Source organism: Equus asinus, chromosome 12 (assembly GCF_041296235.1).
Source record: "Equus asinus isolate D_3611 breed Donkey chromosome 12, EquAss-T2T_v2, whole genome shotgun sequence".
NCBI lineage: Eukaryota > Metazoa > Chordata > Mammalia > Perissodactyla > Equidae > Equus > Equus asinus.
The window spans coordinates 81988017-82004378 of NC_091801.1; the positions used below are offsets into that span (position 1 = coordinate 81988017).

The 16362-nt window shown below is 45.6% G+C and overlaps 1 protein-coding gene across 13 annotated transcripts in view; it reads right to left on the reverse strand.

The window, feature by feature from the left end:
• Positions 1-16362, reverse strand: part of TRAPPC9 (trafficking protein particle complex subunit 9) — a 623416-nt gene that overhangs the window by 481400 nt on the left and 125654 nt on the right. For all 13 annotated transcript variants that reach the window (XM_044781131.2, XM_044781133.2, XM_070481660.1 and 10 more), the window contains one exon: positions 6717-6862. In XM_044781131.2, the coding sequence (XP_044637066.1) occupies positions 6717-6862 (146 nt within the window). The remainder of the gene's footprint in view (positions 1-6716; positions 6863-16362) is intronic.

The window sequence follows — 16362 nt, forward strand, 5'->3', positions numbered from 1 at the left end:
TTAGGCAAATCAGAAGGAACTTCAGAATCAATTAACATGTGTTGGGGATAAGGCACTTTCAAGCAGGTTATCTCCTTACTCTTCAGAATTACCTCGTGAGATAGGCATTATCATCCCCATTGTGATGAGGCAGGTACTCAAGGTCCAAACAGGTCAATAAATGTGCCTAGGAATCACAGAGCTAGTAAGTGACACAACAGGGATTCAAGCCTAGGTCTTTGAACTCAAAGAGGTATCTAGAACAGACACTGGTGGATAAAAAAGCTTTTTCTAGAGTAGATACTAAGATTACTGATTAGAATTCTTAAGCTTTCACAGAGCTTCCCAAGAGAGACCGCTTTTTCCAAAAACTCTGCACCAGGCACCCTGCACAGAGACTAAAATCAGCTCCACCAAACCTGTTCTCCTCTCACTCTGCTGCTCTACCCACTGCTGGCTCCAGAAACCCAGGTCCCCTCCCTCCTTCATCCCTCCTCTCCTGACCCTGGCCGCCAAGGCCTTCAGGCTGTGCAAACCTTCCAGAGGAGGTTCACAGCAGGCACTCTCCAGAGCACACTGCTCACACGCCTGCCCTTCAGCGGCATCACTGAGCCCAGCACTGACTAGGTGGTTAGCACGCCGGCCCCCTCCTCATGGCGATGAAATCATCGATTGTTCTAACACCTTGCTATGCCTGTTTGTTTTCTCTGTCATAATCAAAAAGTCATCATTAGAAAAATCATTTTCCTGCCATTCTGAAAGGAGTCACTTATACTGTCATGGTCCTAGCCTACTAAAGGTAAGGGTAAGATAAATCACTGATTACATGAATAGGTATTTTGTCTGAAAGGAGGAGATCATCTCCTTTCCAAGCCTTAGCGTGTCAAAGTACACGGAAGAGCCCCTTCCTCAATACTTCGTCCCCAAAAAGGTGGGCAGGAGTAGCAGTTGACGGCTATGAAACACCCACTCTGTATCAGGCCCTCCCTACTCTGTGTCGCACACACCCACGCAGACTGTTATCCGTGGACTAAGAGCATCTTCTGGTTGCTTTTGTTGACAAGCTCGTCTCTTTCTACATCACTGGATGGACCCATCTGGCAGGAAGCACTCCTGATTTCTCGCTGCATCCCAGCACGGGAACAGTGCATGCAACTGCCACTCAGAGCCTTACCTGAACGGCTGCCAGGTAGTTTAGAAACAGTGTCTCACTTGGCCCTCAGAAGAACCTCCGAGTTGGCTTCGCTTGTCTCATTCTGTAGACGGCACAACTGCAGCCCGGGGAGGTGAAACCACGTGTCCGAGGTGGTGCAGTGGGAAATGCCAGCTGCAGCGCCAGGCTGCAGCCCAAGTCCACTAACAGCCACAGCCTGTCCAGGCCACCACGCTGCCTCTGGGGCAGCTGTCGCCCTCAGCAGTAAGTCTGGCCACACCGCAATGTCCTACCACAAATTACGTAAAACCCTTCACCCACTGCACTCAAGCTCAGGACATGTGCTGCAATCACCTTCGTGCAGAGTTTTACCTGGACGTTGGTGATGTCAGCAACATGCAGATGGAAAGACCAGGAAATGGCGCCAAGGTGGAGTGGAAAACAGTATCAAAAACTGCCCTCAGGGGTTTCTGCTCTAATACTCTACACCCTCTGCTGTGATGACAACTCCCCCAGTTACACACAAAGATTCACTTATAGAGACTGCAATTTTAGGTTAAAGATATGTGATTCTTCAAACCTCTAGGCAGGTACCCGCTGATGAGTATATTGCCAAAAAGATATTAGAAGCCACAGAATATAAATTACATTTTCCTACCCATGGGTATTCAACATATAACATGCATTTGGGATAAAGCTTCTATTGTATCTCAGAAAAAAATCTTGCAACACCCACTGAACTTATCCTCAGCCCAGATGAGCAGGTGCTTCTCACTGTGACGAGGAGCCATATCATAGAGGAAAAAGCCCCTGGGCTTTGAGCCATAAAACCTGGGCTGGAGCCTGAATTCTGCCTCTTACTAGCTCTCTGAGCTGAGGCAGGTAATTTATATTTGCTCAATCTTAATTTTCTCATCTGTAAATTAGGAATATCAGGCTACAGCATCATGCAATTATGAAAATCACTGGATAATGTTTGTTTAAGCCCTCTGCAACAAATCTCACCTATTATTTTCATAAAAAGAAGCCTGAACAATTTCTTAAGATTGAAGAGGAAAAAATTAAAGGGAGGGCTGACTTCACGGGGGGCAAGTCTGCAGCCACAGAGCCCTAGGCTCAGAGAGCCCCATGTTTGGTTTAACGCTGTGCTGTCACTGTCTCAAATTCTTAATCACTCTTTATCAAGGGGCCCCACATTTTCACTTTGCACTGGGCCCGACAGATTATGTAGCCGGTCCTGAGAAGGAATCTCCTACCTCTAGTCGCCTTAGATTACCTCTGGAAGTTTCTCTAAACAAAATGGGTGAAACTTTCCTAGAACATTCTTTGGGGAGACAGCTTATTGCCAACCCTAACAAGACCCCAAAGGAGCAGCCAGAGACTCCTAGAAGGTCCAAGAGAGAAGAACCTCATCAATTCTGTGATGACTAATCCAGGACCACCCAGGGAAAGAGGAGCCAGAAAGTGACTTGCCCACCACGAAGAGCCAGTGAGTCACTGGGCTAAAACAGGACCCAAGTCTTCCACCTCCAGAAAGATCCAAGGAGGTGTTCCCACGGGAAGACAGATACTGCACACCAGAGGTGGTCCGGGAAGCCCCTGGCCCTCCCTGGTCAACCACGATGTCCACCCAGCTCCCTAGCTTCCAGAGCTCTCAAGCATGTTCTCTAGAGCAGAGAAGCAGTGGGGTGGGGTAGGGGAGGAGTATGAGGTTGAGGCTGTCTTTCAAAATCAATAGACTAAAACTAGAAAGTCAAAGACTCAAATTCACACTACAAATGCCTTCTTGATTGGGCCTTTCTCCCTATAACAACCAGGAAACAGTTGCAGTTAATCAGTCATTCTTTTTTGAAGAAGAAGATAAAGATTAGCCCTGAGCTAACATCTGTGGCCAATCCTCCTCTTTTGCTAAGGAAGAATGGCCCTGAGCTAACATCCGTGCCCATCTTTCTCTATTTTATATGTGGGACTGCCACGGCACGGCTTGATAAGCAGTGTGTAGGGCCATGCCTGGGATTCAGGCTGCCAAAGCAGAGTGCGCAAACCTAATGCCAGGCCAGCCCCCATTCATTCATTTTGGTGAACATTTACTGTTCATTACTGGCACCTTATTAGGTGACAGCCTTTGCTGGACAATGGAGACAGAGCTGCTGCTGCTGCTGCTGTGATCACTAACGCAGGCAAGGCTGCATCATCCTGTACCACCACTGTCACCGCCACGGAGGCTACCTCTGCCTTCCTGCACAATCACCCCCATGCAAGAGCTGCCTGATAGACCCTAACGAATCCAGCAGCCGGGGAGCAGGGGAAAGGTCATCTGCAGGCTGTTAGCCTGAGCAGCACAGTAAGAAGGGCAGGTAAGAGTCGGAGGACCAAGAGGTAGTATCTTGGTAAACATCTGTGTGTACCCCTTACAATGCCTGACATATAATAGGGGAATCGATGCCTACATGATGGATGCAAGAATAAACAAGCAAAATCATTTCCCAGGATGCAAATGGAAACCATTCAATGTCAGAGAAAACTCAAAATCTTGTCATCTTAAATATATTTATTAAAAATATTTAGTCAGGAAAGGCACAGGCTTCCATGCCATAGAAAAGAATATTTTTCTCCATTTCAACCCACTTTTATTTCTTTAATAGCACTAATTAAAACTAGGCATTATTTTACTTATTTGTCCACTTGCCTATACTTAACTACTTCTTGTAGTTACTACTTACTACTTCCCTTCAATTTCTACCTACACCCCATAACAGCAGTGACCACGACTGCCTTGTTCACCATCAGAACCACAGGACCAGGGCTGACACATGCCTGACACCCAGGAGAAACTCGAGGGGAGTTTACTGACGAATGAGGGAATGAACCAATGAACCAATGAAGGAGTGACCAATGAAGATACATGCACACATACGCACATGCACACACACGCAGGTAGAGATTGCAGTGTGCTAGATACTCAGGGCTCATGAGTTCAGAATGTTATAGTTTACAATCAGATGCCGGTTTTCAAGGGCATATTTCTTCCTTATTTTCTCTTTTTCTTTTTTTTTGAGGAAGATGAGCTAACATCTGCTGCCAATCCCTTCTTTTTGCTGAGGAAGACTGGCCCTGAGCTAACTCCGTGCCCATCTTCCTCTACTTTATATGTGGGATGCCTACCACAGCATGGCTTTCCAAGCAATGCCATGTCCGCACCCGGGATCCGAACCGGAGAACACGGGGCTGATAAAGTGGAACGTGCGAACCTAACCGCTGCACCACCGGGCCGGCCCCTATTTTCTTCTCATTTTAAACAATGAACAACCAGAGCCTCTGAGCCCCTCCTTGGGAAGCTCACCCTACTCCTCAGGGACAATACTGCTTTCTGGGCCCCCAGGAGGCCTTTCAAAGTCTGAGGTGTCCAGTTCATCCAGCACTTCTTGTCTGTCCAAGCTCAGTAGGTAAGTCACGGGTACTGCCAGTGACAAGTCCACAGTTTCAGAGAACTCTGATCTACAGCTTGTCTCGTAGTCAACTCTTCATGTGCTTGTGTCCTGCCTGCCTGCACTGACCCGGAAAATGTGCTGAGGGCAGGGACTGTGCGTTATCATGAATTTGGGCCCACGCCACGAGAGCTGTGACATTAGAGAAAGCGGGAGGGCACTGGTAGGAGCTGTACACTAGGTCTGAAAAGACGTGAGTTCAAGTTTTCGCTTGGCCACTAAACCAGCTGAGTACTTTGGGAAGTCATCTCTCTGAGTTAGCTTCTTCATCTGTAAAAGGCAGAAAAAAATTACTTCCTCCAAAAACACTGGGAAAACTAAATGAACTAAAATATGATAGCTTCTTATAAAACACAATTTGAATAAAAGAAATGATTACCATTACAGAAAAGCACAAGGTCTTTTTAACGCTCCTCCCCAAGTTATGCCCTGTCTTAGGAAACACTTCATTTTTAAGGTGTTCACATAACTTAATATTGTGCATAAGGTTTATTATGCAATTCTAGTGCTGGTATTAATATAAGAAATCTTCCTGAGATTATGTGAGGTGCCTAATGTTTATATTGTTCCTTTGGCCTTGAATTCTATACAGAGACGAACGTATATGTAAGTGTTGTGAAGAGAAACCCAGGCAGTGAAGGCAGAGTGACGGGAGGAGCAGCCTCTTAGGTGCGGGGGTCAGAGAGGGCCTCTCTGAGGATGGCCTGGTTGAGTGAGCCAATGACGGCACAAGGGATGAGCTCCAGGCAGAGGGCAGAGCAAGCACAATGCCCGGAGACTGGAATGAGAACGCTATGTTCAAAGCACAGAAAGGAGCCATGCAGCTGGATCCGAGGAGCAGGAGTGAGAAAGGCAGAAGGTGAAAACGAAAAGGCAGACGGAGTGCGGGTGGGACTGTGAGGCAGAGCCAGCTCAGGGAGAGCCTATGGTCCATGCTTTGGGGTGTGGGTGGTATTCTAAGGCAATGTCCCATGTCCTGGGAAGAAGGGCCTCATGGAGTCAGGATGCCTTTTTCCTACATTGAGGGTATAGCAATGAAGAGTGGAAATAAAGAAAACAGAAGGAGAAGAAAGCACTGAATTCCAACAGCAGAGAGCAAAAGCATCGCAGGTCTTCTGGTGAAACTCCTTAGAGGGAAGTGGCAATCACCAACCAGGGCTGGGACTCTCAATCCTTTAGCTTTGTCACCGTGGCACATCAGCTCGTGGCTGGCAGGGAAGGACACAAAGGGACAGCAGTAGTGGCACACATGAGCCCATGGGGTCTGCTATTAGGAAGGAAATGAGCAGGCCAGGTGCTGGCAAGTAACCAGGGAGTTCTGCACAAAGAAAAGCACATAGAGATTCTCAAGACTGAGAGTGTTCCTGCCCAATCTATGCCGCAACAGAATCCCATCTTTCCTCGCTGAGTCATCGGGCATCTCAGAACTGGCTATCCTTAGCTCTGATACAAAACGAGGGGTGCAGTGTTCAAAGGCGAAAATAATATAATGTCCTTATCCCCCAGTCCATCCTGAACATAAGTCAACCTTTAATCTTTGATGATTCAGAAGTCACTTCAGGCCTTGGAAAACCACTCTGATCTCCACTTAGCACTCTTCTGTAGTTTGTATAAGTCTCAAACAACAGAGGTCTTCTGGTTTCTAGAACTTACACAAAAAATCACCTTTTATGAAATAGATTCTTAAAAATCAGATCCATGGGCAACTGCCTGACAAAGGCAGCAAACTGAATAAATTTACATGAGAGCATCACACGCATGCATACTGTGTGTGCATATGAGAGTGTGCATACACATGCATACTGTGTGTGAACATGAGTATGTGCATGCATGCATACCGTGTGCACATGAGAGGGTGCACATGCATGCATACTGAGTGTGCACATCAGCGTATGTACATGCATGCATACTGTGTGTGCGTGAGAGTGTGTGCACACATACTGTGTGTGCACAGGACAGTGTGTGCATACATTCATACTTGTGTGTGCACATGCGTGAATGGACTGGACTGGAAGCCTAATATTTTAAAAATCTAGAAAAGCCATTGGAAGTCAAGTGGCAGAGTACAGCTAGAAAGCCAGGATAAATGGTCCTACCTATTTTCTTGTTCCGCTCTTCTCCACGGTTGTGTGCAATAATTGGTGAGTAGATGAATGGGCTCTTGGTCGACACGTTCTGATTCAGCAAGCTTTTTATTTTCTGTGGCCGGAGGCTGGCAGGAAGGTTCAACAGTTTCACACGCCTATTGTTTCAAATGGAACAAAAATACTTCAACCGCCTTGTTAGCTTGGTTTCAGCATAAATACCAAATATCACGTTAGAAAAACAGTAAATCTAACAGCAGATAAACTGAGGGAAGAGAAAGCACTCAAACTCAGCAAGACAATGCAGAAGAACGGTGCAGGCGATCACTCAGGACCACTCTGGGAGATAAGAACAACTCCATGGGGCCAGGCGGCAGCCATGCCCCTCTGCCAGCTCCAGCTCTGGCTGTTTTAGGGTCAGAAGGGCCAGACTGAAAACTGAACTGTGCTACTTGCCAGCTATATGCCTGTGAACACATGCCCTGCCTTCTCTAAACTTAGGTTCCTTGTCTATGAAATGCAGACAAGGCCCCTCCTTCACAAAACTGTTGTGAGAACTCAACGCTCCTGGTACTGTGTCTACTGCTCAGCAAAGAAAGGCTGGTTCTCTTCTCTCGCTGCCTCTCTCCTTCCTGATGGGCAGGCCCATGGCAAACAGAAGTGCAGCCTTGATCTGTAATATCCAAGGGTTCCATGTGCAAGGGTTAATAGTGGCGTCTGCTTTATTTAAGTGAATGACTTATTCTCCATCAGCATAGTCTGTATCTTAAATTGCTTTCCCAGCTGTGGATGTCTGCTAATCAATACTCATGCTCAGATCAATTAGCTAGCATTTATTGAAGATTTAACAATCTATGGAGCCTGAGGACATTCAGGTCCCATGCTAACCACTTCATATGTATTATCTCAATTAAACATCACAAGCACCTTCCTAGACTGGGTACTATTACTATTGTCTCCACATTATCAATGAGGAAATTGACACAAGAGAGATTAAAATATTGCCCAAATCCCATGGCTGGAAATTGGTGACAGCAGGAGACACTGTGCTCTTAAACCACAGCACCTGTCACCTCCCTTGTGCCCAACTAGGCAAGATGGGGGTTAGGATCTGGAATATTCTCTGGCCAGAGACTGAAAGGACAAGGGGTGGAGGCAGGGGGAAGATTGGAAGGTTTGGCAGTGACACTTACTGCTCCTGCCACATCTACTGCTCCTCCTCTCCCCACCCCCAGCCTTCCTGCAGGAAGATACGGCCAGGGGGTTGTCAGAGGAAGCAACACACGTACCTCTGAGATAAAGCACTTTAAAGCAGTGTGCCAGCCTCCAGCTCTCCCTTCCACCATGTGGCAATCATGGCCAGATATTGAGAAGGTGGAGCAGAAGCTGGATGCAGCCTGGATCACTGAGTAACCTCAGGGAGGTCAGCTGCCCTGGAGAACTGCCCAACTTGCATTGACTTTGTGTGAATGAGACACAAACTTTTGTTGCAGTAATCCACAAAATCACCTCCTTTCTCAACTGGAGGGAATCTCAGACACATAGTGCCAGCCTATCCTGTGCACGAGCATCCCTACAGCACTCAACAAACAGGCACTGACAACGTCCCAGCCCTGAGGGTCAGGATCACACGCATGATTCCCATCTATTTCCCACAGCAACCAAGGAAGCAGACAGAGCTTACAATCCAAAATTCTTCAGACCAAGGATTACATCTTACACACGTTCTCTGACTCCCTTGTCTGCACATATCCCAGTACGCTTTCATCACACAAGATCAGAGTCACTTAATTTTTTATCTGTTTCAGTTCAGCTGTGAGCTTTCTGAGGACGGGGCACCCAGGGCCTTATTTGTCTCTAGTCCGGTGCTTAGAGCAACACATTAATGCGCAGCTCTCAGTAAACGTTGAATGAATGAACTCCCGAAGGTTGAATTTCAAACTCAGCTTCTAAATCTTTCAAAACTATAGACTCAAGGCCAAGCAGTTCATTACTAACACTTACAAATCCCAGGCCCTTGTGAACGATCAAAAAGCACCTGCTGCACTGCGCTGGACCACGATGAGCCAACCTACAAGCTGGCCACGACACCACACTTGATGTGCATCTTATGTCCACACACGTCCAACCAAAAGGGACTCGCCTGCAGTGGGTTCTCAGTGGGCTCCTGAGAAGCACCCTTCAGCAGTGCGCAGATGCTGACTGTAGTCTGAAGGACCCACCAGCTGTACAACTTGCACAGATTACTTCATCTCCCTGGACCTCAATTTTTTCACTTAGGAAAAATAATAGGTATCTGAAAATGTTGTGGGGAAAGAGAACACTTCGCTTCCCTAGTTCCATGTTTCCACGGGGAGGGATGTCCTTAGAGGAACAGTCCTGACCTCACTCTGTCCGTCCCTCACTCCTCCTGAGGGAGGTGGTAAATTTGGAAGGAGAACCAGGGGTGCACTGCTCAGGCCCTCCTCCTGGGGCCTGCCTGCTGCAGAGAGCACATCTGTCCTGCTCTCTGCATGGAGCGAAAGGGGCCTGCCCCTATGAAAGAGCGTACAGTTGCCCAGCTTTGCTAGAGACTGGGGTAACACATGGCCAACCTGAGCCATGCCGTTTGCTGTTTTTCCATCTGCCTGAGACAGATGTTTCTTTCTATTGATTCCAAACTCAGGCAGCAGAGGAGTGGTCTGAAGCGGATACCTTCAAACTGTAGCAGGTTACTCTGAGGACTAAGTGAGTTAACATGTAAAGTCCTTATAATAGTGCCTGACCACAGCAGGTGTGCAAAAGCCCTTCTCTTCCCCTCCTTGAAACAATACTTGTTTATAAACACAGAGAGCCAAGTCCCTGGTGCACAGATCCCACCACTGGACTGGAGTAAAGAAACTAGGTTCTGGTCCCAATCGTGCTGTGAGCATGCTGCTGAACCGTGGAACAGGGCACAGTTTACTTGAGCCTTAGAGTTCACTCGTTTGTAAAATGATTCCGGGTTTCTTTGGAACACAAATAGCTTTCTACTCCACATCACAGTCACCACCTAAAAGTGAGATATCATCTGTGATTCTACATCAATGCAAGCACAGAAATTCCGGGTCACATAAAAGGTTCTTGAAATATGCAAAGGATGTCTGAGGGCATGGTCAGCCAGAAAAGTAACCCAACAAGCAGTCGCAACACTCATTCATAACTCAAAATTTAACATCGAATGTCTCTTTATAAAACGCACCCTACAGAAAAACAATTGTTCATGGCATCTGACCGAAAGGAAACATAATGCATTTAGCATGAAGCGCTGCAGAACCAACAGTATTACATTTAGTCTACGATGCTGCCAACAGCAAAGCAGAATTCCAGGGATAAAGCATCCAAGACAAGGATTATATTTAGAGATTCCGTTTGGAAACTGTTGACATTTCAAAAACCTGACTTTCCTCAGCATTCTGTGCCTAATTGGGACCATGCAAAGCAACAGTGGGACACTAATTAGGAAAGCGACATAAAACAAATTGGTTGAGAGGAATGACACAAGAAAAAACAAGGCACATTTTCTTCCTTGGTTTTTAGTCCCTCAACCGTATATATGGTAGGAACTTATCTAAGAACCTACTGGATATTGCTGAACAGACAGGCAACAACTGAAACTGGCCCCCCTGCCCCACATTCAGAACCATGTGGAGGCCACCCACCCCTCGAAGCCCAGGCATGACTGAGACAGCTGGAAAGGGCACAGCATGCCAGCCAGGTTTACGATGCGCCACCACTGCACTCTTGCTCCTGAATGCCGCTATACATTTATTATCTTCAAAAAGCTCTAGTTTCAGAAATCCATAGGGAGGTTATGGGCTTGGCGATTATACCAAGTGTGACAGAAGATTCTAGACAATGCCATGAACTTTGTGATATCACAGAAGAAGACACATCCCGATTGGTCTCTGGGAGGCCAACTTTGCCCTGTTTCATAAACCAAGAGAAACTGCCCTGAATGTTGTAGCACTAAGTCACTTTTTGAATAAATGCCTATAATCCTTCCTCAAACAGTATAGTTAACTTACAAGTTTAAGTTTTAAAAGGACCAAAGCGGGCTGGCCCCGTGACCAAGTGGTTAAGTTCGTGCACTCTGCTTTGGTAGCCCAGGGTTTCACTGGTTCAGATCCTGGGTGCAGACATGGCACCACTCATTAAGCCATGCTGAGGCAGCACCCCACATGCCACAACTAGAAGGACCCACAACTAAAAATATACAACTATGTATCAGGGGGCTTTGGGGAGAAAAAGGAAAAATAAAATCTTTAAAAAGGAAAAAAAAGCACCAAAGCCACTCAAAGCAACACAAAGCACATTCTGATCCTTGTCAATATAACACCCTCATTAACTGCAGAGCCCTTTGCCAGCCTGAAGGAGCTCCATGTCAGTTCATCAAAAGACAGTCAGCCAACACCCGCCCCAGCCCCAAATTAGAGACTCGCTGGTTCACTGTAAATGGAATCTAAACTCGACTCCAATGTCTTCTTTGATAATTCACAACTTGTAGTGTATGAATAATCTACATGACTAGTATTGGGTTTTGTGCATATTATCATTTTTGTGGGGAATTCTGTAGGGAATAAGGTTTCTATTGTTCTAATTGAACTTTCCTCTGCTTTAACTCTGGGTGGTAGTAACGGGATATGGGTTTGGCAGCCTCCTGCAAATGGCCTCATGCTTGACCATTACTGAAGCCCCAGCATTTACCATTGGGTCAAGGCACTCAATAAATATGTGATTAACTGGATTTTAGAATGGAATTAAAACAAGGATGTACTTTGGCCCCTTTTTTTTTTTATTAACTTGCATCATGATTACTTGAAACCATTTTTGGGTCAGCCCAGTTCATGCTCCCATGCTACACAGAACAGGTAAATATTTCCCTATAAACTGATGAAATGGTTCCATTGTCAAAAACTAGGAAAGTCCTCAACAGAAAAAAAAAAATGGCTCCAATCATCTCTTCCAAAACCAAAATCATAATTATGAGGCACCACCAACATTAAATTAGCTATGTCTAACAATTCTATACAGCAAGCCTGATAATTCACTCACAGATGTGGTCATTTTTCAACCAACTTATTCTGTAACACTTATCAGGAGTTTTAGTCTTCAACTGTACATATTACTGACCTCATCCTATGGCTACCGGGGTTGACTTGCAACGCCTCACTTGACATTTTTTTAATTAAACTGATAAAGTCCATGTTCCCAGGCATAGGTCCTTGAAACATTTGGTTAATACATTAAAATGATCCCAGACTTGTTTGCTAAGGAAAAACACTGAGCCAGTCCATAAGGACTGCATCAGCCCTCTCCAGAGAGAGATGAGGAACACTGATTGTGTAAGAGGGCGACAATCCCACATGCGGTGCGAACATTTAACCATCCCACACAAATTCACTGAACACCTGCCGTGCTCCAGGCACTGACTGAATACCAAGAATACAGGTCTACCACCCTCAACCAGCATCACAGAACACCTACCATCTTTTTTTCTTGCCTGAAAATATAATTTTGAGTTCTCTGCTGCCTAATTCTTGCCAAAAGCTTACTTATGAGAAATCACATTCATGAAGGAATGCTTGATGTATAAGCAGTCCATCCATTACTCTATTATTCTAAGTTGTATGGCTGGAACAAGCCAGACTATGAGAGTGCTTGTCTCAGTCAGCTGGCCTGCTATCACAGAATACCAGAGACCGGGCAGCTTAAACAACAAACTTTTATTTCCCACAGTTCTGAAGGCTGTAAGTCCAAGATCAGGTTGCCAGCATGGTTGGGTTCTTGATAAGGGCCCTCCTCCTGGTTCACAGATGGCTGCCTTCTCACTGTATCCTCACATGGAGGAGAGAAAGAGTTCTGGTCCCTTCATCTCCTTAGAAGGGCACTAATCCCATCATGGGGGCCCCACCCTCCTGACCTCATCTAAGCCTAATGACCTCCCAAAGGCCCACCTCCAAATACCATCCCACTGGGGAAATTAGAGCTTCAGCATACGAATTTGGGGGGACACAGAGACGCAGTCCAGAGCAGTGCTGCATGTTGGACCACAGTGCTGGGTCCTCTGGAGAGCTGGGTTTACTCGATCCTGCTCCGGCATCAAGCCTCAGTTTGCACCGAGGAATGCTAACTGAAAAATAACCATGAGAACCTGCTTCACAACTCTGTGGGGATGTTGTTGAGAATGTTACTCAACATGTCAAAATGTTCTCTTTAAGAGAATCCACAAGAGGAGTTTCCTTAAGCCTCATTACCACGAAGAGGTGTATTTCTCCAGTGTGACCAGTACGTGTCTGTTTATGAGACAGAGAATCCTCTAACCAAACACATTCCCTTCTTTACTTGTTTGGTAGTTAGTTAGTTAGTTAGCTAGCTAGCCAGCTATATCAGAATCTCGCTTTTCCCCATCTCCAGCCACTATGGAGGATCTCATGATTTCTGTGCACTAACTATCACTTCATTTCCCTGTCCCACCCTAACTTTCCTTTCTCTCAAGTGACTTTAACTATTTTTAACAAAATATTTATATGAGCAGCCTCAAATGTTTTATGAAATAAGGCAAAAGTACCTGCATCACAATCACTTAAAATCATTTTTGGGTGAGCCCAGTTCATGCTGGACCCAAATCCTAAGGGCAAGCTTATTTATTGATCAAAACAGATGAAAAAGCTTCCTTCCCCTTTCCCTCCTGCCCCCAGCAATTCAGTCCTGAAGCCATTAGGGAGGGCAGAGCCAGCGGGGCACAGGAGCAGGTGTCAGGCTGGAGGGAATGCCGAGGATGGGGAAGCAGAGCCTGAGCAGGCGAGAAGGGTCCGTGGGAGTGGCAGCAGCCCAGCACAGGTGTCAGAGCTCCTCATGGGGAAGGAGGTTAACCATGGTAACACTTGCCTGTCTCCCCCACTAGGCTAGAACTCTAAAGTAAGAGATGTATCTTCTATCTCTACATCTGGGCAATTAGTACCAATCCCGGCACTTACATCTTTGTGAAATGAAGAAGAACGACCAACTCTTTACTTTCCAAATGATAAAACTTGGGCACAGAGAGACCAAGCAAAACACATACCTTCTAACAGTGATTTGGTATTTTATCTGGTTAAAAAAAAAAGAGAGAGAAAGAAAGAAAAAGGGGGAAACCCACCATCGTGTCTACAGTAACCTCACAGTGAAAGATTCCTTTCCACACCAGAGTTCACCAGCTCCATAACTGGTTCAATATTCTGAGAAGTGAGACAATGATCTGCTAATATGAGGAGCAAAAAAGACGTCTGGGTCAACATAATTACCACTCTTCGATTTTCCAGCTCTGAGACTGGCTGGCTGTGGATAACATGAATTAAAAAATAAATAAAGTTACCTTTCATTCAGCATTTCTTGAGAGAGTGACGGACCTTAGTTCAGTTCACTCAATGTAACATACAAACAAGTCACACCTGGCAGGGAATAGCAAAGTGACTTCTAAAGAATGAGAGGAAGACCCCTCAAACTTCCGTAAGAACTCGTGTCTGCAGAGAGCTTTCCTGCTCACAAATCGCATTCCTGCATTTCTACTTGATCCATATATGAGAGGATTGTATCACCAACCCAAGTTCGAGAAGAGGAAACAGGGCTCAATCAAAGTCACTCAATTAACTGCAAAATAAAGGATTTGAATACAAGACTACCGAACAAAATCTTAGTTTTTCCAATTTTACATGAAGAGAGTTCATTAATGCTTGGCAAACATAAGATACATCAATAAATTTTAGTTACTGTCTTTCCTTTCTGAAACCTAAAGAAATGTTTATGCATCAATATCCGTCACACATAATTGTGACAGAGAGAAGTTTAGAGAAGGAAACAGCATATAGCATGTTCTGGAAGTATGATCCATGGTGTATCTTCGGAGAAAAAAGATCTTACTTTGACAAGGAAAAAGAAAAGTGATAGAGGCTGAAGAATTGTGGAGCAAGGACATCACATTTATCCTCATTCTTCATACATTCAAATGGCAAAAATTTGGGAAAACAGCACAAAAATCAAATCTGACCAACACATTAAAGTAAGCAAACGCTGCTGAAAGGATTCATAATTTATACAGAAGATGTAGCTATCTCTACCTGGATGGCTTTAGGCAAAGGCTTTATGGAGGAGATAATCCTTGAACTAAACCTTGAAAGATGACTACCATCAGGCGGAGGAAGGGAGGCAAAGGCACTGCCCGCAGAAGACGAGGCCTGAACAAAGGAATAAGCCCCGGTGCACGTCTGGCCGCCTCTGAGTGTCCCACAAGGGCGGGGGTGCTGGCGGGACCAGAGGAACAGGAGCTTACAATCAAAGTCGGGAGACGGAGCTGGCCACAGAGAGCCTGTGAGCCCCACAAAGCAAGCAAATTGGATCTTGTTCTATAAGCAATGGGGAGCAAAGCAGTCTGTGAGACTCTGACTTTCTAAATGTTCCAAAGAAATTTCCTTCCATTTTGCTAAAGAACCCATCCACTGGGTTTCCTGTACCTAATCTTGCACAGTATTTCTTTTCAGTTTTCAAAGAGATCAGGGAGGAATGAGGCACCAGGACAAACAGGGCTTATTTCTCTAGCTCAAAGTCCCCCAAATCTATTAAAAACGCATTTACACAAATGGTGGGTAATACATAAAATCAGATTTTTAAAAAGAGTCCATGACCACACTGGGCAAGACAAATGGCCCTGGGTCCCAGGGCAAGGCTGATCAAGCTGTTCAGAAGGGAGTTCAACACGGGCCACAGAGACCCTGATGGTAAAGAGACACACTGCCAAAAAACCACATTCAGAGCAGGCTTAACAGTACTTGCCCAAATGTCAGACTATCCTGCTTTTACCCAAACTGTTCTCGCTAATGTTTTTAAACAGCTAAGGGATTGAAATGTTAATATTACAGCATTTTCTTCAGTTTTCACTGTTTAAAAATATAGGTGTAAAAATGTCTCCAAGAAGAAAACTAAGATGTCCTGAGCACTCACCATGTGCCCGGCACCAGGCTCCATGCTTTTGTACGTATCAGCTCAGCTAAAACAAAACAAACAACCCTGTGAGGAGCAATTTTTAAGCCCATTTTAAAGACAAGGAAACTAAGTCTCACAGAGGCCAAGGCCCAAGGCCACTAGTGAAGAACAAACCCAAGAGACCCAACTTCCACCCCGGGCTGCCTCTGTGACCCAGCCTGTTTCTCTTCCAGTGTCTCTCCGAGGAGAAGGAGCACTTTCTCCCTCAGTCCCAATAAAATGCCAGAACCAACCCTCCCCAGCTCCACTGACAAAAGGCCTGAGAGCGTGGAGGTCTAGATGCAGCATCAAAAGCCCAGAATGTTCTACTAGGTTCAGGATATTCTATTATGCATGGCTATCTAAATGTACAAATTATCCAGGTCATGATGATAAAAAATTATGAAGAAAGACTTTTCTAGTCTTTAATTTTTTAAAAAAATGCCAAATCAAACACATTCCACTTTAAGTCTTACCACAGAAAGGCCCAGCAAGGACCCTGACCTCCCCAGTTTGTATCAGCGATGAGGAAGCAGCACGCACAGCAGAACCACCGCACCCTTCCCAGGGGGCCCTCCACGCTGAGGGACTGCAGGTCTGCTCCCGGAAATTCCAAGTAGCAGCAAGAGCACCTTTTCAG